The sequence below is a fragment of the Panthera uncia genome, chromosome D4 (assembly GCF_023721935.1).
Source record: "Panthera uncia isolate 11264 chromosome D4, Puncia_PCG_1.0, whole genome shotgun sequence".
Taxonomy (NCBI): domain Eukaryota; kingdom Metazoa; phylum Chordata; class Mammalia; order Carnivora; family Felidae; genus Panthera; species Panthera uncia.
The window spans coordinates 83,544,335-83,568,444 of NC_064807.1; the positions used below are offsets into that span (position 1 = coordinate 83,544,335).

The following is a 24,110-nucleotide window of genomic DNA, read 5'->3' on the forward strand; positions in this document are numbered from 1 at the left end:
CGCCTGCCCTCGGGTCTCCTTCAGGCAGGATCTCTGAGCTGCTGGCCGGGCCCCTGCGGGCACAGGGCTCTGGGAAGCAGCTCCGCCGCCGACTGCTGACTCCGCACTCCCTTCCAGGGAAGTGCTGACGTGGCAGTTTTCACACGGTGGTGCGAGAGCGGCTCACAGGCGTGTTTTCCACCAGTTTTCCAAAGCCCTGGCTCCCACCCTAGAAGCAGGATGTTAAGGTTTTCATTGATCACCAGAGAGCCCGGGAGCGTCTGGAAGGCTTCCGATGCACTCAGTGGTCCTGGCTTCCCACCCACAGCCTCGAAGCCTCTCCCAGGACAGAGAGGCTGCTGTGGCCTGGGACAGCCGAGGGGTCCTGTGGAGGGCGGGACCAGAGGGGCAGCTCCCAGGATGCCGTCCCCACTCTGGCAGTCAGACCGGGCTGCGTGGCAGGAGCCCGACCAGGCCCAAGGACAGGAATGTGCCTCTTGCAGTCCCAGGAATGGGAGGAACGCTGCCTCCCTCAGCTCCTCAGGATGGGGGTTCAAGCTACAGCTCTGGGCTCCCTTTCCAGCAGTCAGGCACCCGCCCCCACACCTGCCAAGGAGAGGCCCCAAGATGCATTCATTGGCTTTTGCACTCCGGACGTACGTGCCAAGGGCCTGCTGTGAGCCAGACGCTTGCAGTGAGCCAGGTACCCAGTGGAACGAGGCAGAGACCTGCCCGCATGGAGCTTAGGCTTTAGCAGAGGAGACAAGCAGCAGAAGCCATGAGGGCACAGGGCGTGGTTCAGGAAGGAGCCCGAGGAGGCCAGCGTGAGCACGACCGAGATGGCCGGTGGGCTCCCTGACCCTTCTGTGCGGCTGTGCCCACTTCTCTAGCCAGCCCACCCCCCTCAGGCAATGAGACCCGCTAACTCTAGCGTTGGGAACAGCCGGTCGTGGGTCTCTCGGAGGCCGTGGTTAGTGCCAGCGTGGCCCGGAGCTGATGCTGTGCCCTCTGTGTCTGTGAGAACCCCTGCGCCCCACAGACGGCTGCCCCGTCTCCACCCCTGGCAGTGACTGTGCCGGCAGCTCCACACCAGCAAATAGACTGTGAGAACGGAAATGGAGAAACCGTCTCAGTTTCTGGGCTGGGAGGAAAAAGGGCCAGGAATGCCACGTTTTCAATCCCCATCCCCCTATATGTAATGTTTCGTTTATATAAATGAACTAATATTTTCCTGGAGAGCAAAAATCATAAAGAACGTTGACCCCCAGAGAGGGCAAGTAATGTTTGTGTGTGCCTTGGAACCGATGAAGACATTTCCAGATTCTGTTAGCCCCGCCCCCACGTGGCTGAACCAACTGACAGGTTTTCTAAGAGTCCTTGGCAGCAAAGCAGGGCCATGGAAAACCTGAGCGCGGGCCTCGGCCTTTTCTACACGCACCTTCAGAACTGCTCTCGACATACCTTCGTGTCTTCCTTGTTTTATTGCCTCTTGGGTAAAAGCCCTGCTTCGGAGTCGGGCAGACCTGAGTTCAAAGCCCAGATCCAGCACTTCTTAGCTGTGGGACCTCGGGCGATCGGCTTAATCCCTCTGAGCCTCAGTTTTCTTGTTGGCGAAACAGCGGTAGGAATAAATACTTCACGCAGGCTTACTTCACGGGGCTGAGGCTGTGCCAGAAGAGCCCTTAGCACAGCGCCTGGCACACGCTCACCACTCAGGATTCCTGGCTCCTGGCCCTCATAGGGCGGGCCGCGATGCTGTCCCGATGGGGGGACAGCATGACGCAGAGCAGGGGACGGGGAGCCGGAGGGCCCTCACCTCAAGTCCAACTCACCAGTCACCAGCTGTGCCGGGTACCGCTGCTGTATAACCAGCCACCCTGGAACCTAGTGTCACAAAACCATCATTTTGTTACATGCACAGGTATTGTGGATCAGGAAATAGGACGGGACACAGCCAGGAGGGCTTGTCTCTGCTTCACAATATCCGGGGCCTCTGCCAGAAAGTCGAAGGTTGAGAGGGACTCAACGGCTAGGTGCTGGAATCATCTGGATGTGCGTGATGCTGGCTGTTGACGGGCCACGGCCGGGACAGAACGCGTGTGTACACGTGGCCTCCCACGTGGCCTGGGCTTCCTTAGCGTATGGCAGGCTCAGAGTGGTCAGACTCCTACACGGCAGTGTTCCCCCAAGGCAAACGTCCCAAGAGCTGGGTGGAAGCTGCACGATGGCGTCCGTGTGACCCGCCTCGGAAGTCACGTAGCCTCGCTTCTACTACACTCTGTCGGTCAAGGTCCACCCTGGTCCAAGGAGAGGGGCCAGAGACCCTACCGCTCAACAGGAACCACGTCAAGAATTTGTGGACGTATGTTAAAACCACCACGCCAGCTAGTTCGCGGTGGGGGAACAGAGGCTCGATGATGACGACGACGACAACGACGACGACGACGATGATGGTGGTGGCGGCGGCAGCTAGCGCGCACTGAGCTTGTACTCGCTGCCAGACACTGTTGTAAGCACTGCCTGTGCTCATTCAGGACCCCCACGCCTACCCTGTGAGGTGAAGGCTGATATCCGTATTCCGTAGGGAGAGGTGCTGGGGCAGGAAGGAGCAGAGCCAGCCGCTAAGCCCAGGGGTCTGGACTGGTGATTGCCCATGCATGGGACATGCCCATGCCCTTCCTGCATGGGACATGGACATGTCCCATGTCCCATGCATCGGACAACCAGGATGCGCTTGCAGGTCCCGGATTGCTCTGGGCTCTGTCCCCATTGCTGCCGGTGTCTGTGCGGTACAGCAATCAAAAGTGTGCGGCTGTGCCCCCTTCTCCAGCCGGCCCACCCCCCTCAGGCACAGGTCTCTCCCTATGTCTCCCGGTGTCTGTGCAGTCATCACGGCCCTGGGTGACAACCCTGGCACATCTGTGCCTTTCTTAGAGACATTTTTGGGTCACACACTCTCCCCGCTTGGTTCTTAGAAGGCTGGGTCTGTGTGAGAGTCACAGCTGCAAATCTGATTTGCCATTAAATCTTCTTTGCTCCCCCTAGCTGGGGGCATGAGGCCTGACCTCTCATGGTCAGGGTTGGGGGTGCTTGGCCCTTCTCCCCACCAGGCCTTTCTCTATCTCTGTTGGCTTGCTAAGCTCAGGGCCTGCCACAAAGGACATGGTCTTAGCGGCGGGCACTGCTGTCTTAGGGCCTCCAGGTGACAGTCAGTTCGTCGATGCTTCCTCAGGTGAGCACTTCCGCGGGATCCCACAGGTCCCTTGACCTAGACAGATGCAAATCCATTCTGGGGCCGCTGCAGCCCCTTCCATGGCCCCTCAGAGTCTGTGTCCACTGCCAGCTCCTTGCTGCTTGGGTCCCTGTGAGCCCTTGGTTGGTGGGAGGCCACAGCCATCCTTGTCCTGACAGACTTGCAGATGCAGCTGACCCTGGTGTGGCTGGGGCCCTGTTGGCTCCCATGACTGAGCAAGGCACTAGGAGTCCCCTGGGTCTCCCAACTGCTGAGGACATATTTCAAGTTCCCCGAGCGGTCTGTGGGGACGTCGGCCTGCACCGTAGAGTAGTGAGCAGAAGAAGAGAGCACCCCGTGGGCAGGGCTGGGGACTCTCCCTTCCACAGCCTCCTCTGTTAGCTTTCATAGATCTTCAGAATGGGCGAGGGGCTCAAGAGCTGAGAAGCCAGTGCCCGCCTCTTCGCTCTGGAAGTTCACATCTCCGTTCCTCGTCTCTCACCTCGTGGCCTGCTATGTCAAGGTCAAGCAGAGGAGCAGAGACACAAGCCCGCTTCTGTCCGACTCTGCTGCCCCACTGTGGCCCAGCCCCCCTCCTCCCCCCACCGTGCCGCACACGGCACCGGCGGCTTCCCCTGCATTCCCTGCCCTGACCCCAGGGAGAAAGCATTTGGGCCTCACCACCGCTGAAGGGGGATCCAACGCGATTTTTCAGAAAGAAATGGACCGGGGCATTCCGAATGACGGTGAGCCAGATCTTGGCTCACAGCAAGGACCCGGGAGAGCTGCATGTATGAGAAACAAAGAACGTGTGTGAATGTGAACGTGAAAGTGACCAGCGCCGAGGCCCGACCGTGAAACCTGGCCAGAGAAGGCTTTCTGTGCAGAGGACCCCCATGTCCCCGGGTGCCACAGGGCTCTGGCAGCCCCGGAGAGGGCCCAAGTCCCTGCTATGGGAACAGGGCTCGCAGCACACACAGTAAAGAGGCCGGGAGGCGCAGAACCCTCTTCAAGCTGGGAGCAAGTCCGCCCCGTGAACCGCATGGCCTGGCGGCACTGTCGGGAGCTCCACGTCCGGCCGTGGTCACTCCCCTTCTCCAACCCGGAGAGGCTCGGGGGCCGAGGAGGCCGGACCCCAAGCTCCCGGCAGCCCAGGCGGAGGCTGGACTGGAACTCGAGTCTCGTGACTCCAAGTCCCCTCTGCCACAGCTGCCTCCCGTTAACTTACAGTGTGCAAGACTCGGAAAGCACCCCGCGAGCGGCAGCCTGGCTGCCAGGCTGCTTAACCTGGGCAATGCCGACCGGGCCAGGGCCCCAGTTGCTGCCGGAAAGCCGTGGGAACAAGGCTCCCCGTCCCCCTCGGCAGAGCCAGCCCGTCTGTAGCCAGAGCACCGGCTACACTCGAGTCCCGCAGCCCCTGCCTCCCCGAGCTGGTGCTGGTGGGAGACTCTGGTCAACAGGAAGTCACATCTCATTCCTTAGTGACAAGTGGATGGGCACTGAAGGCAAGTGCAGGCCACGGGAGAGTGAGTGACCGGAAGGCCTGGCCCTCTCTGAGGACGCAGGGTCGCTGCCCTCTCTGAGAACGCAGGACATGCGTGTCGTCAGCACTGGGCCTGCGTCTTCCTGGAACCCCTTGCTGCTGCTCCTTTAGCCCCTGAGGAAGGGAGAAGGTCAGCGGCTCTTTCCTCCATCTCTCCCTTCTCCTGAGGGAAACATCTGGCGGAGCAGAAGGCCGTTTCTGAGGTGTGTCACGACTGTCTGCTGGGTCCACATGGGTGGGCAGAGGGGGACGCTGGCTCTTGGCGCTGGCCGGCCGACTGAGGTGGCAGGCCAGGCCCCTCCAGCTTGCTCCCCCTAGAGACCCACACCCGAGGGAAGGCAGCCGCTGCTGTGTGTTCCAGCCCCAGAGATGGGTGCTGCCTGCACCAGGCACCTCGGAGCGGGAAGAAGTGGCAGCCGAAGTCAGGACCGCTGGCCTGAAAACCGCGCATTGCCTCTGACGCCTTCCGTTAGAATTACAAGTGAAGCCCGAGATCACTCTCCTCCTGCATCTAAAATGACGCTTTTCTCAAAGAGTTGTTCTGTCGACCCTGGTTCTACACAAGTTCCTTTTTAGGTTGTCTCTTCTCGTCCCACAAACACTGGTTCTGTCCCAGGCCTTCCCTCTTCTCACCGAGCTTGCAACTCTGGATAATTCGCCCACTCCCGGGGCTCCACACTACCCTGGCTGGACACGTCTGTCCCCGGCGCGGTCTGTCTCCTGAACACTCCCCCAGTGGCCCCTTCGCATCAGTCCCGACCTGAACTTCTCGTCGGTCCCCCGAGCCTGCTCCCTAAGTGAACGGCACTAGCATCCACCTACGCAGCCCCAAGCCCCCCTCCCACCACACCCCTGCTGATCCCCCTAGACCCCCTAGACCCCCCTCCTCCTCTTTCTCCTTCCCGGCCTGTCGTTGGGGCTGCCACCACGTGCTTCTCCAGCCAGAGTGAGCTTTCTAGGGTGCGATTCTGAGCACATCACCGCCCCTCCTAAAAATCTCGACACCTTCCCCTCCTTAAACTCCAAGCTCCTCAGGTGCCCCCCCCCCCCCCACCCCTCCCCCCTCCACCGCAGCCACCATCCGCCCCCCATACACGGTCCCGCCCTCAGCTCTTCTGCCAGGGTGGCTCCCTGCAGTTTCTCTAGTAGGTTCCACGGTCTTTGCTCTTGCTGCTCCTGCTGCATAGGCCTCAGCTGGATCTCTCGGGCTCAGCCTGGATGTCGGACCCTCGGCTCCTCTCCGACCTTCCCGCGTTCTCAGACGCACTCAGATGGCTCCACTGGTCACCAGCTGCTTGCCCAGGCAAGCTCCCTAACCCTTCTGACCTCAGGTCCCACCTCACAGCGCTGAGCTGACAACAGCTCCTGGGAGGCAGTGTTGCCGCAAGGCCTTTAAATGAGATCCTGTGTACAAAGCATTTAGCACAGTGTGTGGCGCCTGTAGATGCACAAGGAAGGTCGGGTGTTGCATTACCACCTCCATTATCGCCGTGGTAGTTACTCTGTCGGTGTAGTTTTTGCTATTACCACGATTATTATTTCTTTTTCTCCTATCGAAGCACGTGTCCCTCCTGGGTGTAATTTTCCGCTTGTTTGTCTTTCTCCCCCACCTGACTGTAAACCCCATGAAAGCAGAGCGTCAGCCCTCTAATCCAACGTGGCTGACCAGCCCCTGGCTCAGGGCTGGCCCAGGGTCAGGAAACGTTTGCTGCAGGAAGGAGGGACGGATGCTGGATCATTTCCCCCTTACAGGGAGGCTGCCAGGTCAGACCACTGTTCCTGTGTTGCAGATGTAGAATCAGGTGGAGAGGTGCGAGGTGGCTCTCCCAAGGTCGCTCAGCCTGCAAGTGGCAGATAGCACGGGAGCCCAGGTCTGCCTGCCTCCAGACTCTGAGTTCTTAGCTAGGACCATTCATCACCCTCACTCCTGTCTTCTGCAGAGCCATTATTAGAAGGCCCTGTGCTCTTTTCTCTTCCAATCAATGAGTGGTCTGTTGGGCAGCCTGTTGGTTTCTTGAGAGAAATGTAATGAAAACCAGATTTTTTTTTTCAACATGATATCTCGTTCCCCACAGAGACTGTCAGTTCTCATATGTTCCAATAAAACTGCTAAAGAAACAGCCACTTAAAGAGCTTTAAAGATTATTCATGGAAAAATTATGCGGAGGAAAAATAGAGCAATCCTCTGAGATAGTCAAGCCACATGGTCAGTTTTTCCAGCTGTCCGTGCCATATCGGGCTGGGCAGCGGGGACCACGCTCCGCACAGCGAGGCCAGAACCCCAGTTCATTATCACTGCCCCCACCCCTGCCCTTGCCCCAGGGGACATGGAGAAACAAACTTGCCAGCTGCTCAGCTCAGAAATGGTCCCGGAAGACACGTGTTCCCTGGTGCTGTCACGTGGTGGCCACCCCAGGCTTAGTGGGACAGGAACGTGAGGCCTTTCAGTAGCAGAGAATGTCACTTACTGGCAGAGAAGCCCCCCCCCCCCCCACCCCCTAACCCTAGGTCCCAACTGAATGGAAATTCTTCGGCTTTAGCGTCAGACCAGGCTATTGGTCAACAACCAGGGGGTGGGAGTGGCTGAGACCCAGGGCATTAATTAGGAGCAGTATCAGCTTGGACTCTGGGCCCAGGGAGATCATAGCCTCTTCTGCTTGGGCCTCCCACCCTTTCCTCAACCCGGCTGAGGGCCATCTGAGGCCAGGCATGCCTCCCAAGGCCGTCCAAAGCAGCAAGAAGAAGGAGGCGGATCTGGGCCTCGTCCTGGAGGGAGAATCCGGAGCCGAGCGGAAGAAACCGAGGGCGAGTCCGGAAGCGTAGGAGAGCTGGAACATGCAGATCAGAGCCAGGATGCAGGAACCATCTGGAGGCAGGTGAAAAAGGGAGTGAGCGGGGAAAGCCAAGGAAGTTCCCAGAAGAGGCTCGGAGAGTCAGCTCTCTAGGCACGGCACAGCACGCATGGGCAGCTGAGGGAACAAAGCCAGCACCCCCCCAGCGTGTGACCTTACATGCCTTGGAACGTCCCTTTAAAATGGCAATTGTAGGGGCGCCTGGGTGGCTCAGTCGGTTAGGCATCTGACTTCAGCTCAGGTCATGATCTCACAGTTCATGGGTTCGAGCCCCACGTCGGGCTCTGTGCTGACAGGTCAGAGCCTGGAACCTGCTTCAGAGTCTGTGTCTCCCTCTCTCTCTGCCCCTCCCTGCCCCTCCCTGCCTCATGTTCTGTCTCTGTCTGTCTCTGAAAAATGAATAAACCTTTAAAAAAAAAAATTTTAATGGCAATTGTAAAATTACCAACTGCATAGGAGTCCATGTTGGAGTTTTCATACAAGCCTGGCACACAGCTGGTGCATAATAGATGTTGGTCCTCTCCACCTTCACCTACAACAGTAGCAATTGGACCTTACCCAACAGAGTTCCTGGAGGAAGTGCCTCCCGCTTATCAGATCACCTCAGACGTGTCACTGTTTCTTCTGCCTCAGGTTTTCACCAGTACCTGACCTTTGAACTGCGAGCCTCCCACCCCCCAGCAGCCCATGGCAACTGTGTAAGCCCTGGCTTTCTCACCTATGAACCCGCCACCCGTGCGTGGAGGGCAGCACGCCCACGCGGCACGGTGCTGGGGGTGGAACGCTCCACCTTAATTATCACCGTTATCATTTACTACAACAACACTGGGAGTCGAATTCCAGTTCAAACTCCAGGGGAGGAGCAGTGTGCGAACTGACCTTTACAAAATACTTTCTGAACCCAGGGTGGGAGCCAGAGTGACTCAGGCGGTGTGATTCCACGTCCATGCCACTGATAAACAAGGCGAATTCCACCCTCCGCACGGACTCGTTCATTGAGCAATAGTGCCCAACGAAAACAGAGCAGGAGGGCTTCCATTCTTCCCCTTCGTCTCCGGAGCAGCCACAAGAGACGCTTCGTCCAGGACAGAGATTGAGCAGAAGGTCTTCCGGGGCACACGTGCCAGTCACCTGGAGAGCCAGTGGGATGAGAACCTCCAGGACGGGCCCAAGAAACCCCATTTCTCACACACTCTGCAGATGCTTCAGATACACTCCCCGGTTGACAGAGCTGCTGGCAGAGTGGAACTCCTCGCCAGGAAAACGCACGCGCACACGAAGCTTAGTTACCCGTCCGGTACCTCCGCACACTCCTCCAGGGCCTTCCGAGGACCGGATCCGGTGAGGTGCGGGCCCCGCCTCTCCGGCTTCGTTATCATGGTCTGCCAGAGTCTGTTTTTGAGATGTCCTGTGCGGGCTGCAGTTGGGACCTCCAGCAGCCTCCCCTGCGTCCTGCTACCAGGCTAGGCCACCCAGGCAGCCCTCTAGGAGGCGGTGTGGTGTGGCGGGGCCTCGGGGTCAGGTTCCTTGGGCTGCAGACAATGAGACAGACGCTGGCTGCCTCAACCAAAAGGGGAACCTTTGGCTTATGGGGTCCAGGAAGGGCTGAGCAGCCAGGGAAGGAAGGACGCGGCCCAGGGCTGCGGGAACGACTAAAACGGGACTCTTTTCCACAAGCAGGAAACATGGCCATTGGCAACGTCTAGGTTCTCTTGCACAGCCGCAAAAAGTGATTGTCCTCAGACATGTTCTAGGCTCACATCTGAAAAATCCTCGGGAAAGGTGTCTATCCCTATCCGGATCCAGGAGCAAGGCCACAGCGGTCTGGAGTTGGCTCCCCTGTGACCCTATCAGTGAAGGGGGATTCCTGGAGGGGGTGGCGGGCAGGTGGTCCCAGGTGTCCGCTCCATGGATTCACAAGGCCTAGACTTGAACCTGATTGCCTAGCCAACCAGCTCCCTGCCCTTGAAGCTTAACCTCCTGAGCTGCTGCTTCCCCATTTGTGAATTAAGGCTAATGTACAGACCTCAGAGGGCTGTTGTGTGGGTTAAATGTGAAAGCACCACAGGGCCTCAGCAGGACACAGATGGCACAATCCAGTGGGGTGATCAGGGGAATTTTTCAGAAAGGGGCCGGCGGGTTTAAGGAACCCTAAGGACATCACAGCACCCCAGCGCCAGAACAGGAGTGCAGGGAGACAGCGGTTATGAAAACCAGAGTAGAGAGGACTTGGGGAAACTGCCGCCTCTCAGCGGTGACCCTGAAGGGGAGTCTGGAGGAAATGGTGCCTTAGCCTCTCTCCTCCCTCTCCCCAGTCTCTGGCCACGGCTCCCCATAGGCCTGATCCAACGAGGAGCCAGAGGGAAGGGAGCCCACTGACCGAGGCCCCAAGCCCAGCTCCCAGTTAATGGCACAGGGTGGAAAAGGGTGCAGGACGAATCTGGAGGGCAAATGGAAGATTCCAGCACAGCCCCTGGCACATAGTAGGCATCCATGTGTTTTTATTTATTTTTAAAATTTTTTTAATGTTTATTTTTGAGACAGAGGCAGAGCATGAATGGGGAGGGTCAGAGAGAGAGGGAGACACAGAATCCGAAGCAGGCTCCAGGCTCTGAGCCGTCAGCCCAGAGCCCGACACGGGGCTCGAACTCACGAACCGTGAGATCATGACCTGAGCTGAAGTCAGAGGCTCAACCGACTGAGCCACCCAGGCACCCCATCCATGTGTTTTTAAAATATTCTCATTTTAGGGGCACCTGGGTGGCTCAGTCGGTTGAGCGTCGACTTCGGCTCAGGTCATGATCTCACAACTCGTGAGTTCGAGCCCCACGTCGGGCTCTGGGCTGATGGCTCGGAGCCTGGAGCCTGCTTCTGATTCTGTGTCTCCCTCTCTCTCTGCCCCTAACCCACTCGCATTCTGTCTCTGTATCTCTCAAAAATAAATAAACATTAAAAAAATTTTAAAAATAAAATAAAATATTCTCATTTTAAATGATGAAATATTGAACATGTAGAGAGTACCCATTGCGCCCACTATCCATATTTAACAGAAATTAGCATTTAGCCATATTTTATATTTTTTTAAGTAAAATAACACTACAGATAGAGCAGAAATCCCTCTTACCCTATGCTTCCTCTTTCTTCCCCATAGAGGTATCTACTCTCCGGAGACCAATTTATGTTATTCCTGTGTAGGCTTTTTATATTATACTGTTGTTTTGTATGTGTTACAGTGTTTACAAAACTGGCATCATGCCTCAGTGTAAACATTGTTTTGCACCTTGCACTTTTCCACTGAGCTTATGCTTCTAGGACGTAATCTGTATGGATACGTATAAATTCAGTTTAAATTCAGTTTCTTCCCTGTTTTCTGCTCTGTAGAATTTGTTGGGTGAATAAACCACAGCTCATTTATCCATTTCCCTCCTGAGGGGCATGTAGACTGTTTCCACCTTTTTGCTGTTATACACAATGCTACATAGAGCATCCTCATAAATGTGTCTCCTTGTGTGTATACTACGTGCAGGGGTTTCCTGGGGGAAATCTGGGGGATACCTAGAACCAGAATCGCCTGGTCACAAAGGCATAGCATCTTCACCTTCACTCGCCAGGCTAATAGCTTTCCAAATGTTTGGCACCCTAAGAGCCCATTTTCCCACATCCTAGCCACCACTTGATGTTGTTGGGCTTATTAATTTTTGACAACCTACTAAGGTAAAAACACTTTTTCTCACCGTTACTATACAATTTGCATTCCCATGATCACCGGTGAGGTTAAGCATCTCTCCTTGTACTTATTGGTCACGTGGGGTTTTCCTCTTTTGTGAATTTCCCGTTTGTGTCCTTTACCCATTTTCTCTGTGTGGTTTGCCTCTTTCTAACTGATATTTGAAGTCCTTTATATATCTCAACACGAATCCTTTGCTGGGGGTGTGGGTGACATGATCCCTCCTCCCAGAGTACACCTTGCCTTTTAACATTGATTTTGCTGACTTTCATTTGTTTGTTTTGGTGCAGAAATGTTTAATTTTAATGCAATCAATTCAGTTTTGTTGTTTTTTTTTTTGTACTTTAGGTCTTATGCTTTTTGTTTCTTTCCCCAAGGTCATCGACATCGTCTCTTATGTTTTTTTCCCCAGTAGTTTCACATTTTTGCTTTTTTACATTCATGGTGTGAATCCGCTTGTGTAACATAAGGTGGGAGGACCCCAATTTTGTCTTTCTCCCCACGGAGCCCGATGGTTCTAGCGCCGTGTACTGAAAAGACCCTCCCTGCCCCACTGACCCACCATCATGAAGCGAGTCCGGGCTCTTCCTTCTAATTTACCGAACTGTTTCTCCGTCCCTGCCCCAACACCAAACTGCGTGCAGTCCTACCATTTTGTGTGTTGTTCTGATATCTGGTAGGGCAAGGCCTGTACTGCCCTTCTTGACAACTGTCCTGGAGACTTCTTCCCTTTATTCTTCCATCAGGACATTAAGACCAGCTGAAGTGACCAGGCAGTGGTCAGGCAGCGTTGAACACCACACCGCTGGCAGTTTCGAGCTCAGAATTGATGTGCCCAGCTTTTCATTTTTTCAAACACTCACGAAGCTGTACAGGGGTTGGATTTCAGAGGATCCGTCAGGAGGTAGAAGAAGGTCGTGTGGGGACCCGGCCCACGTGGTGACCGGAGAGATGAGTATGGAGGGGATGTGCAGAATCTAGGGGCCTCGGTGATCGTGTCTGGCAAGTAAAGAGGGGGTAGGAAGAGGAGAGGCCGGTCACCGTCTGGGAGAGGCCAAGATGACCCCACACTCCAGGCCAGATGACTGAGTGTCCATGGTTGGAAATACAGGAGGAGGTTCCGGGTGTGACCTTCATGGAGCAGAACTCAGGGTACCTTAGGAATGTTCAGACAGAAGCATCCTGGGTGTATTGGTCTCGGGTTCAGAAAAGAGGGCTGTGGGACAAATTTAAGAGCCAAAACCAGACCCAAAGAGGGAAGTCTGCGTAGAAAACACCAACACGAGAGCCAGGTGGAGGATAAGGAGCCCACAGAGGAGACAGAGTGGCAGTGACCAAGAGGCACAGGGAGAGGCAGGAGTGAGACAGCACAGACAGCCGGGACGCAAGGCGTTGCGAGGAGGGGCCACTAGCACCGGATGCCGCAGGCTGTAGGGAGAAGGTGTGAGGGCACAGGCAGAGCTACGAGGAGCACGGTCCTCTGAGGAAATGCGACTGGCCAGGAGGAACACGGGGCCAAGGGCCTGTATTCCACAGAAAACGGGAGACGACGATGTATTTAAAGGCTGTGGAAGGGGCCGGAAAGAAAGGAGGTGATGGTGTGAATTCTCAGAGGGGACAGGCAGGACCGGGGAGGAGAGGAGTGCCCGAGCCCCAGGCCCTACAGGAAGGCACGTGTGGATGGAGCATATGTGACAGTTGCAAGGCTGGAGCTGACAGCCACAGTTTTCTCGTGGAGGTGGAGAGTGGTGTCTCTCGAAAGGGAGGGGGCTTGAGGAGAGAGGGATTGGTGGGGGGGCGCAGGGATCTGAGGGAGGAGGTGTGTGTGCACGGTGGGGGTGTGGAGGGGAGGCAGGGGTGAGAACCCAACAGCTGGGAGCCGGAAGCCCGCGCTCCGGGTGATGTGAGTTCCTGCCTCATGAACCTTCCGGAGGGCCAGAAGGGACCTAGACTTCCTGTGGCGACAGGCTGGGAACAGGGCTCCTTAGTTTGGACTTTATGAGGATGATCCAAGCATGCTGGAGAACCAGGGAACCCCTCGGTCCCTTGTGCATCTATGGCGTCTTGGGGTGGAAGATCTGAAGCCCCAGATGGACCTCGGGCCTCACAGGCTCTCCAGAAAAGTGTCTCCACGTGTGCGTTTGATATGGTCGAGCTCCTTTGTGGAAGCCCTGGTTCCTATGTCCAGTGTTTGTCCCCGGCAGCTGTGGCTAGGCTAGCACCTGCGGTCACCTCCCTTAAAGTTGTCTCTTCCCAAGCCACAGAAATGAAAGTACAATAGTGGTTGGGGCCACGGCCCTCAAAATCTAGCCACGGACATGAAGGATTCTGCCTCAGTCTCTGCATCCGGCACTCAGTGTGGTCGGTGGCCCTGGCTCCCGGCTCTCATGACCTTCCAGTGACCCCGTGCATAGGGCTGAGAAGGACATGGTAACAGTTGTCAGAATGTAACAAGTAGAAGTGCCACCTGTGAAATTCTAGGTACATGACCTTGTGACCTCCCAGCCACCTGCAAGGTGAGTTAAGTTACTGCCACTTTTCAGATGAGGAACCCGAGGCTTAGGGAACAAGTTAAGTAACCTGTCCAAGGTCCCCAGGCAGTAACTGATAGGCCTGGGGTCTCAACCCCTGCCTCCCTAGCCCTGCCCTACCTCGGTAAATCCCCCGCCTCCTCTGAGAAGCCCTCCTTCCATTTTTGGTTGAGTGAGCAGGCAGAGAAGGACACAGGGCCAGGTCACTGGACTTGGACTCAGAAGATGGGCCGTGAAGTCCCAATTCCGTCACCCAACTGGGTGGCCCTGGATACGTGTTGCCACGGGGAAACCAGGCCAGGCTGCCTGTCCCCACATCCACCCCATCTCCATCCGCACATTCTCCCTCCCCCGTGTTAGTCGGTGGCACTGCCTGGTCAAGGGGCACCATGCAGAGCAGGACGCTGGGCACCTTAACAGTTGGTTCAGAGGCTAGTTATACTGCCAGTGAGGGCTCAGTGTCTCCCGAGTAGAAAGCCACCAGGCCTGTGTAAACCTGGCCCCACTACAGCAGCCAGGCCAGGTACCTGACCCCGCCCGGAGCCACCTCCTCCGGGCTTCCCCAGCCCAGCTTCACCCCCACCCCATCACTCTCTCTCTCTCCTGTTCACAGGCCCCTCCACTGGCTCCAGTTCCGCGAGGTTCAGCCGGCGGCCCACCTGTCCCGACGCGTCTGTTGCTGGCAGCCTCCCCACACCCCCTGTCCCGAGACACCGGAAGAGCCACAGCCTGGGAAACAAGTGGGTGACTGAGCAAGCCCCCCCCCCCCACCGTGGGCTCCAGGGCTGCTGGGACTGCTTGGCTACTGGGGGCCGCCTTGTCCATCTGATGCGTGCTCTTGGTATCCCTGGCTGGCGGCCTCTCCTCAGGCTGGCACAGGCTCGGGGAGAGCCGGGGAGGGGCGGGGGAGCGGTCCCGGCTGCGGCAGCACGGCCTGTGTCCTGGTGACAGGGATCACTGGCTCAGGAGCCAATGGAGGAGGCATACAGGGAAGTGCAGGGCAGCAATGGTTGGATTCCAGAAAGTTTGCCAAGCTCGGTTGGTGCCTCCCTTGCGGAAAGCTCCAGAGCCCAGTGGAGACCGTGACTGTCATCCAGAGCATCACTCAGTGTCTCGAGGCATCTGCCTGTGTTGGGGCTCAGAGTCTCTGCTTGCCCATGGCTTCAGAAAGCCTGCAGAGCAGTGAACCTGCCACTGGTTCACCCAGCCCTGTGGACTGACAGCTCGGGGACATGTATGGACCTCAGCGTGGCTGGGGGCAGCCATGCCCATGTCCCCAGGGTATTGGGCACAGGCCCTCGAACCAGTTGGATCCCTCCTCCCTCAGTTCTTTCCTCCCTCCATCCCTCCCTTCCTTCCTTTCTTCCACCACCAAAACGCAAGCCTCGGCCAGCTCAGGCTGGCCCTGGAGTCACTCATAGGCTGGAGGGGAAAAGGGTTGCTGTCTGAGGGTTTAGCGCTTGCCCCGTGTTAGATACTCTGCTACATGCCTGCCAAGCATTATGTCACTGAGCCCCCGCAGGCCTCTGAGGTAGGGGCTGTATCATATACATCGTAAGATGAGTCCTATGAGGTTCAATGGGGCGAAGCACCTTGCAATGGTGAGTAAGGTTGGAACAAGGATTTGGACCAGACGTGTGACTCCAGAACCAGGCATGCTGCCCACAGGGCCACTCTGCCCCTTCACTCGTGTGGCGCCATGGTTCACAAGCACGATCCACTCACATGAGCTTTATAATCGTCCTGAGAAACAGGCAGGGCAAGTATCCATAGTCCCCATTTGACAGATGGAGAAACTGAGGCTCAGAGAAAGGATGTGACTTGCCCAAGGTCACGCCATGAGATAGGGCCGAGCCTGGACTTGCACCGTGGTTCTGGGTGGCCGCCTTTTTCCTCCGGCTGCACCATCTGCTCAGGACCCCAGGGCAGGTATACTCACTGTGACTCCACAGATAAGGAGCTCTGCCTTCTTTCTTCCTTTCCGTTTTCCAGTATGATGTGTCAGTTGAGTGTAGTTGAGAGTAAAAGTGCGACATTCCCATCGGAGAAAGCGAGACACCTGCTGGACGACAGTGTCCTAGAGTCTCGCAGCCCCCGCAGGGGCCTCGCCCTCACCTCCTCCTCTGCCGTCACCAATGGACTCTCCCTAGGTAAGCGTCTCCGGCCTGCACACGACAGTGCGGTGTGTGCTCCGTGTCTGTCTCTGTCACTGTGCAGCGCCCGGTGGCCCCTCACCCTCTGCAGAAAGGGCTCCCCTACAGGAGTCGCCAGAGCCAGGAGGGCTTTGCTTCCCCATCTCCAGGGCTTCACAAAGTGACCTGGGTTTGTCCTCGTCCTGCCGGTAGCCCTGAGCGCGGCAGGCAGGTGGAAGGAAGCCGGACGCACACCCGAGACCCGCTGTCATTGGTTGGCAACTGCGAGAGCCTGGCCGCGGCCCCAGCGGGGCTTCTGTCCTGGGGGAGCCACAAGGCCCAGCGTGCAGAGCCAAGCGGGGGGAGCTGCCGGGGACAGCAGCTGGGTGGGCCACCGGGTTCTCTCACTCGTGTACTTGTCTTCACACTGAGAAGCCAGAGTTAGGGAGGATGAAAAATTGATCTTCGGGGATAAAATTGCATGTCTGAGCTTCAGCCAGAAATGGTACTTATGTCAGCGGAAGGAACAGAGACAGAACTGCCGAGGCTGGGGTGGAGAGAGGTTGGAGGCAGAGCTTAGGACACTGTTGAGCTCTGGTCACAGGCCTGTCACCCTGCGGTGCCCAGGTCACCTGTCATTACTACCATCAGACAAGTACTCTCACTGGCTGTGTCCTTTCAGTGTGCCTGTGCTTCCGTAGTCTGTGTGTCTGCGTGTCTGTCTGGGAGCCCTCCCAGGGCTGGGGGTGGCTTAGTTGCCGGGCTGGGGGTTTGATCCGGTGTGGTCTACAGGGTGGGGGGCCCATGAGCACTGGGAGGAAGGGGGAGGAAGGGGAAGGGCGGGAATCACCTGTCACACGTCCCAGTCTCTGAGGCAGTGTCCCTACAGGGGCAGTCATCTCCCACCCCCCGGAAGGGCTGTGACAACCAAAGTCGGCACCTGCCTTCTCACCTGGGGGGAAGTTATCCTAATTGGACCCAGTCAGGGCTTTACAACAGCTTAGGACAGTGCAGGCTGTGGTTCCTAGGTGTCAGTGTGTTGGGGAGAATTCTGGAGTCAGTATGTTCAGGAAAGGCTGGGCTGCACCAGGTAAGCAGATCCGTTCTGAGAGACTAGAGTATGCTGATGAGCATTATGGATCTCTCCAGAAAGGCAGTAGAGTCTGCAGGTCCCCACAGCCCGGTCGTGGAACCCTTTCCTCGGAACGTCCTGGAATGGGATGGGGGTGAAGTTCTGAGGAACCATTTTGGGAAGTGCCAGACCCAGAGCATTCAGCTGGGCAGCTGAGTTTTCCATCCAGGAAAACTTTCTGAGCTGTGCCTGTAACCCCCAGGCCTTGCTATTCCTGAGACAGAAAAGGGACTCAGGCACAGTGCTGTCCGGTATCCAGGCAGATCACCAGGCGGTTGGTCCTCAGCCCCTCTTCTTGGGAAACTCAGATATCTTTCTGTCTGGAGCCGAAAGCCCCGGGAGTGAACTGCGATGTGCGCATGTGCCCTGTCTGGAGACCTTTCCACCCGGTGACTCCCAAGGGGCCCGAGACCTCCTCCCTCCTCCTTTCCGGCTGGCCCGCCTTAGTGCCAGCAGGCAGCCCAGGCAGAGAGCCGAGCCGAGGCACCTCCGGGTCCTGAGAGAGCGCACAGAGGCACTCGGCAGTGTGCAGTGACAGGTGTCCTTGTGGCTGGAGCCGGGCCTTGGAGAGCCGGTGTCCCGGTCCACCCCAGAGGAGCAGCCTGGGGGAGGTGGAGCCCGTCTCTTGTGTATGCTGGCCAGGAGGCGAAGGGGCGCTCCCTGGAGGCTTCTGTCTAATGCCAGGCAGCTTCTCTGTGACCATTTGGGAGGAAGGAGGTGCTCATTTGGCCCCTGTCCTCACTAGGTGAGGCTTGTTCTAGCACTGGTGTCACTTGGGCCAGGAGGGAGGCGGTGATGGGGCCAGGCCAGGCCAACACAGAGGCCGAGGGACACAGAGCCTGGGGGGCCAGCGGGCAGGTAGCTGCCGCCTTCAGCGGGGCAGAGGGAAGGGAGTGGAGGGCCTACCGGGAACGGCGGGAGGGGCTGGTTCTTTGACGCTCCCAGGAGAGGGCGTCAGAAATAGCAGCAAAGCCCCAAGTCATACGGAGGCCCACAGGGTCAGAAAGCTGTTCGTCTGGCACTTCTGTGGAGCTCAGGGGGCCTGGGCCCGCTGACCCAGGAGAACAGACTCCTCCGGGGTTGGCCGCTCTTCCACGAGGCCGCCACGCTCATCGATCTGTGTTCCTTTTCCAGGCAGTAGTGAGAGCTCAGAGTTTAGTGAAGAGATGTCTTCAGGGCTGGAAAGGTGAGTGTGGCCTCAGCTCGGCCTCCCTCCCAGGGCGGCGCTCAGGGCTCCGGGCAGGGACCGGCCCCCACCCCCACCGCCCCTCACTGGCCGCTCCTCGGGTCAGCTCGGGGCCCGGGGGCAGGCCCCCTCGGCGTGGGGGGTAGAAGAGCAGGATGGGCAGGGGGCGGGGGTCCCGGCCCCATGCTCTGAGCAGCCCCACTCATCTTCCGGTCCAGAGCTAGCCCAGGCGCCTGAGGCCAGTAGCTCTTCCTCAGGCGAACTGCAGAGGAGAACCTGCGAGCAGATTTGGTCTGAAATGTGGGTTCTTAAAACCAGACTCCTGAGATGGGCCTGGTGTGGAGATGGGCCCGTGGCTCCGCCTGGTGGGGTCTGAGAGTGTTACACCCGCAAGGCCTCGGCTTTGGGCTGACACCCGCCCCGCTGGGCACTGGTGACAGCGAGTGGATCCCAGCCCCGGGTTTGGCTCCCTGTGGTGAGCCCTTCTGCCCCGGGAGTGGGGCCTCCTGCTCGGGAAGCCACTCACCCCACACGCTGATGCTTTCTCTGCCGGGCACCAGGGGGGCCCCGGGAAGACAGAGGTCCTGAGCGGGGAGCTCCCACGGCGGCGGCTCCGCCGGAAGTGAGGGGCATCGTGGTGACTGGAGGTCTGAGGGGATGGCAGGGAGAAATCCACTGACACCGAATGCTACAGAGAGGCAGGTCCGCACCGTCCTTCACAGTAGCCCCTCCACCAGCGTGCGGGGGCCCGTGCGCACAGAGGGACACACACACGCCCACACTTATACACACAGTCTCCCACACGCGTGCGCACACACGTGCATCCATACACGTGCTCTCGCATGTGTGGGTGTACGTACACATGTACGGTCACACACAGCTCTCACACACACACACACACACACACACACACACACACACCTCACACGCTCCTCACTCCTCATTCCTCCGGGGGGTGCTGACGCCTCCTGTCTCACCGGCCCCCACAATCATAAAACGGCCAGAGAGGAGGAGGTGAACCCACCCAGCGAGTCCTCACAGGGCAGAGAGACATAAGTGATAAGCCAGGAGTGACTTCCGTTGAGCATTCCCCGTGGGTCAGATGCTGTCTCGGCCCCACCAAATCCTCAAGCACTTCTGCACGGTGGTTATCCGTAGTGTCCCCGTTTTACACCTGTGGCCAGTAAGGCTCAGGGAGGTGAAGTGACTTGTCCTGCTTCCCGCTCCTCTGGTAGGGCAGAGCCGGCCCAGGTCCGCATCCTCCTGACCACCGAGCCCACCTCTTCACTGCTATGCTCCCGGCCTGGTCCAGAGGGCCACTGTGACAGCTACAGGGACTGGCCCCACGTCAGTCAGTCGGTTGGTCGGTCTGTCCGTCCTTGGGAAACCCTGGACGGAAGGCCACGAGCCCTCGGAACCTGCCCCCTCTGCCCTTGCTGCGGGACCTCTGGAGGCATGTTTGCTCTGTTCTTGCTTGGGTCGCTCGGGCAAATGGTCCCCACTGCCCTCGCCCTGAGGCCGGCCCAGCAGTGGAGATGAGAACCAGACAGGGTCTAGGGCAGACTCCACATCTGATGAGCAAAATTTTGGCTTTTGTCAACATCAGTCAGGGGACTCCTAGGGAGACCCTGAGGAAGGGGGCTTACAGGCAAGCCAGTGTCCCCTGGCCACAGGCCAGCGAGGGGACACCGAGTGGGGAATGCAGTCATGGTGCCAGGATCCTGAATATCATCCAGACTTGAACTTATTCACTGGTTCGTTCATTCCCTCATTCACTCACTCACTCATTCATTCATTGAGTAGCTGTTTATTAAGCCACTGCATCCTGCCAGGCACCCTGCTAGTCACTGTGGGCAGCAGGTGTGGATCCTAAGGAGCACCCATGACCCAGACTGGAGCCACCAGGAGGGAAGACAGTGAGAGAATTCCTGCCCCCGGGAGAGGATGCTGTACTTAATCAGTAGCGAACCCTGTAAGGCGCAGCATTTCTCTTTTTTCTCTTTCATTTAGAATTTGGCATTCAATTTCCCATCCATCATAATGTTCGTAGTAGGTGCTTGGGACGCAGGACCTCCAGCAAGCGCCAGTCTCCCAGCTGGCTCAGCCAGGCAGATGCCCAGGCCTGGGAGCCCGCAGGGAGAACGTCCTGTTTCTCATTGTCTGGGGACCCAGCTCTGGGATCCTAGCCCGATGAGGAGACAGGAGACCACTTGCTTTGGAAGGTGCCTGTGGGGCTGGGATGAGCCCTCCAGCATGAGACCCACGCTGCGCCCTGGCCTCCACCTCCTGTGGCCTGGCCTCCAGTCTGCTTTTCCATCCTGCACTAGCCTCTTTCCACGTCCACCGGAAAGAATCCGCTCCCCCAAATGCACGCGAGCATTTTAGACTTTGGTCAAGACCCAGATGGGAGAGCTGGAGGGGAGAGTCTGTCTCACGCTCTTTGAAAATCTTCATCAAACGCCACTCTTTTCCACACAGTTCAGTGGCCACAGTTCACTTTGCCACCGGGCCTCCCTTCTTCCTAACCTTCACCCACACCGTGCTCAGCCCCACTGGGTCCTCCCTTCACAGTTGACAATTTTAGATGAAGTTTTTTAAAAGAGGAACAAATTGGGTGATAGAGGTACGTGTACGTACAAAAACATGTAATGTCCCTCATCTTGGTTCTGAGTCCTAGGGTCATCGAATGAATTTCTTTCCTTCATTTTTTCCCTCTCCAGATCTGCCACAGTGGGCACATGCCTTTTTTACACCCTGAAAAAAACTAACATTTAACTTTTTTTAAAAAAAAAAAAAGATATAATCAGAAACATTTACTGATTGGTTTTAAAGAGGTAACATGTGAAAAGTATGGCACAAAGTCATCGCGAACCCCTCGGCCATCTGTCTTCTCTAGTCCCACATTGGCAGTGTGTGGAAAGGGTGCTCTCGCGTGAGAGGCGGGCTAGATGTTTTTTGAGTTTGAGTTGCCGTACTTTGATGCTTTTATGAGTTTCACTCAGTGTGTCCCTCTTGCCACAGGGGGTGGAAAGACGAGGAGGCAGAGGGGTCCTTGGGGGTCATAAGAGGAGAGTGTGACAGCCTCTCGGGGGCAGAGCTGTTTCTCCTTCCCAGGGAGGTGATGGATAGAGGGGAGCTAGTCAGAGCTCAGAGTCCAGCGGGGTGACCCAAGGCAGACTGCGGGGTCAGGGGTGGTTTCCGGTAGAGGCGATGGTTAAGCAGAAGCCCGAGAACTTTGGTGAAGAGGACCACAGTGGGCCCTCGAGAGGGGTGGTGGGATCTGAGGAGGCTGCGAGGCCTGACTCATGTGCCAGGATGAGAAAGGAGGTGGCCCAGGGACGCTTGGTATGGCTCTTAAGAGTCACTGCGGGAGAGGTGGGCTCCGTGATGCATCCTGGTCTCTGAAGTTCTTAGCGTACCTCTGCATTGAAAGATCATGATCTGGCTTCCAGACACTGCCAGCAGCGCTGGGAGGGGCCTGAGATCAGGACTGCTTGCTCTCAGTGACCTTGGGCATGACTCTCAACCTCTGGGCCTGAGGAGCCTCAGCTCTACAGCGAGGATACTCACAGGAAATACTTAGCACACAGGTGGAGTTGCTATGTTTGGGAACTTACTTGGATGCTTTTATGAGTTTCCTTCAGTCTGTCCCTCTTGCCAGCGAGCCAGTGATCCGGGGGTCTAAGACTGGATGTCACGGGTGAAGAGGAGAGTCCCCAAATGGCGGTTCAGTCATCATGGGATGGATGAACTGCAATGAAGACGAGTGTCCACCAGCCCTGGTTGGCCTCCAGGGTGACACTGAACTGTGGGGAGGACCCCTTTAAGAGGGTGCTGCAGACGGTTGGCCCCGCAAGTGCTCCAGGGTGTCGAAGAGGTTAGGTGACGCAGTTTTTCCCTGCGTGAGGTTTACTTGTTCTTTTTAGCTGGTGGAATCTTCCAGCATCCTCAGGGAGACCCCAGGAAAGTAGGGTCATGGCAGCAGATTCCTAAGTCTGCCACCCCCAAACCAGTTTTTAAAGACACCCCATTCCCCTCCTGAGAAGATCAAAGGGCTCTGGCAGATTTTGCCAAGGTACAGAGGTGCCTCTTGAGCCCCAAACTGCAGCGTTTTGAGACAGGGAGGCAGTCCTGGAGGTGAGGGGTGCCTTTAACTGAAGTGCAACACGAGAGTGGCTGTTCACAGGGTGACTTTCACAGAGGGCCTCACTGCTTCCTCTCACCCCCGTGGCTGAGGCCCAGGAATCCTCCAGGCCCGTGTCCCTCACCCACCCACCCCGTGGTCTGCTTCCCCCAGCCCCCATCTGTCTTGTTCTGTACCCCCATTCCGCTGCTCTGCCTCCTGGGGCAACCCAGTGGGACGATGTCCCAAGCTTCTGATTTCGGTTTCCCCCCAAAGATGACATCTCTTGCCTCACTTTCAGCAGCAGACACTGAAGTCTGGAAAATGAGGCTCCACCCAGGAGCTCAGACCCCTTGGAGAGAGAACAGCTGGCAGTGGTCCCTGGGCCTTTGGCTTGACCTCGTCCTGGGGCCCTGGCAGATGAGGGCCAGGCCGTGCCCACTAGCTGCTGTGGCTTCCCAGGTAGCTGAGAACTTTCAGCCCACGACCTCTCTGCCCGGTACCTACAACCCCTCAGACTCAGGTCCTAGAAAATGGGAGGACTCTCCGTCTTGTATCAATCCGTCTCCGTGCACATCTGCCACAGTCCCCTCTCTCCCCGCAGACCGATTTCTAGACTTTTCAGCTCACAGAGGGGAAGACGGACACCTCACAGCTCCCAGGTTTACACGTTATACCTTCATCCAGCCACAGAGCCTAACTTTCCGTGTCTCAAATCTGGTTCTGAGTTGTCATGAGAGAAAATCTGATTGGCCTGGCTTGGGTCAAGTGTTGTTTTATCCACTCAGTACGAGTAGATAAACATGCAGTATGGATATGGCTCCTGGGGACCCACTCAGATCAGGGACATTGCCCAGAGAAGAGTGAGTGAGTGAGTGAGTGACTCATAGGCAGTAAAAGGCCTTTAGCAAGTACGGCTAGAAGGGATGTCCTAGGGCCCAGCAGAACGCAGACTGGCGGCTTCCTCTCTGCAGATGAGGGTGGATCCTCAGCAAGAGGTTGGGATCGAGCTCTGGCCTAAGGGGATGGCTTCCCGTTAAGGGTTCGCTGGTGCGGGTGGACACTGTTGATGAACAGCATCTCCTGGGCCCTTCCATAGGCAGATGCCTGCCTCAAGGGGCTCTGCGCGCTTGGGGCAGAACAATGGGCGGAGAAGCCTACTTCTGCTAAGATAAGATTACTGAGGCCCCAGTGTAATTATGATCCAGGACTTCTCCCGTTCCCCAACCTCCTAAACCAGCTTTAGGACATTTAATCCCCACGATACCACCTAATGTGTACCTAGAAAACTAGTGCGGAGGAGAGGCCTTTCAGACCTGCCTTGGCTAATCTGAATTCTCATGATGCTGTTGCCCCAAGTGGGACCCTGGTTGCTTCTACCTCAATAGCACTACCCGCTCTCCCTCTTCCTAGTGCTGTGACCTTGGGCAAGTTACTCCATCTCTCCAAGCCTCAGATTCCTCATCTATAAGGTGGGGAGAAGAAGAGTGCTGCTTAACAGTGTTCCTAATTGTTAGGACAGAAAAATCACAGTGTGATTAGACAAGATAAGGAACAAATACTGCTTAGCACTTAGCACATTGCCTAGCACCCATCACTCCCATCATCTCCATCACCCCCACCATCCCCATCACCCCGATCATCTCCATCACCCCCACCATCCCCATCACCCC

At 56.9% G+C, this 24,110-nt stretch overlaps 2 protein-coding genes across 10 annotated transcripts in view; one reads left to right on the forward strand and one right to left on the reverse strand.

Annotated features, from left to right (window-relative positions):
* RPL12 (ribosomal protein L12) overlaps nt 1-24,110 on the reverse strand; it is a 534,927-nt gene that overhangs the window by 301,999 nt on the left and 208,818 nt on the right. The window lies entirely within an intron of this gene.
* Nucleotides 1-24,110, forward strand: part of RALGPS1 (Ral GEF with PH domain and SH3 binding motif 1) — a 271,670-nt gene that overhangs the window by 230,506 nt on the left and 17,054 nt on the right. For 6 of the 8 annotated variants that reach the window (XM_049637835.1, XM_049637824.1, XM_049637794.1 and 3 more), the window contains 3 exons: nt 14,478-14,604; nt 15,857-16,014; nt 18,263-18,314. In XM_049637835.1, the coding sequence (XP_049493792.1) occupies nt 14,478-14,604; nt 15,857-16,014; nt 18,263-18,314 (337 nt within the window). Of the gene's footprint in view, nt 1-3,124; nt 3,212-14,477; nt 14,605-15,856; nt 16,015-18,262; nt 18,315-24,110 lie in introns of all 8 variants that reach the window. The other 2 variants (XM_049637854.1, XM_049637843.1) reach the window with 2 other exon arrangements.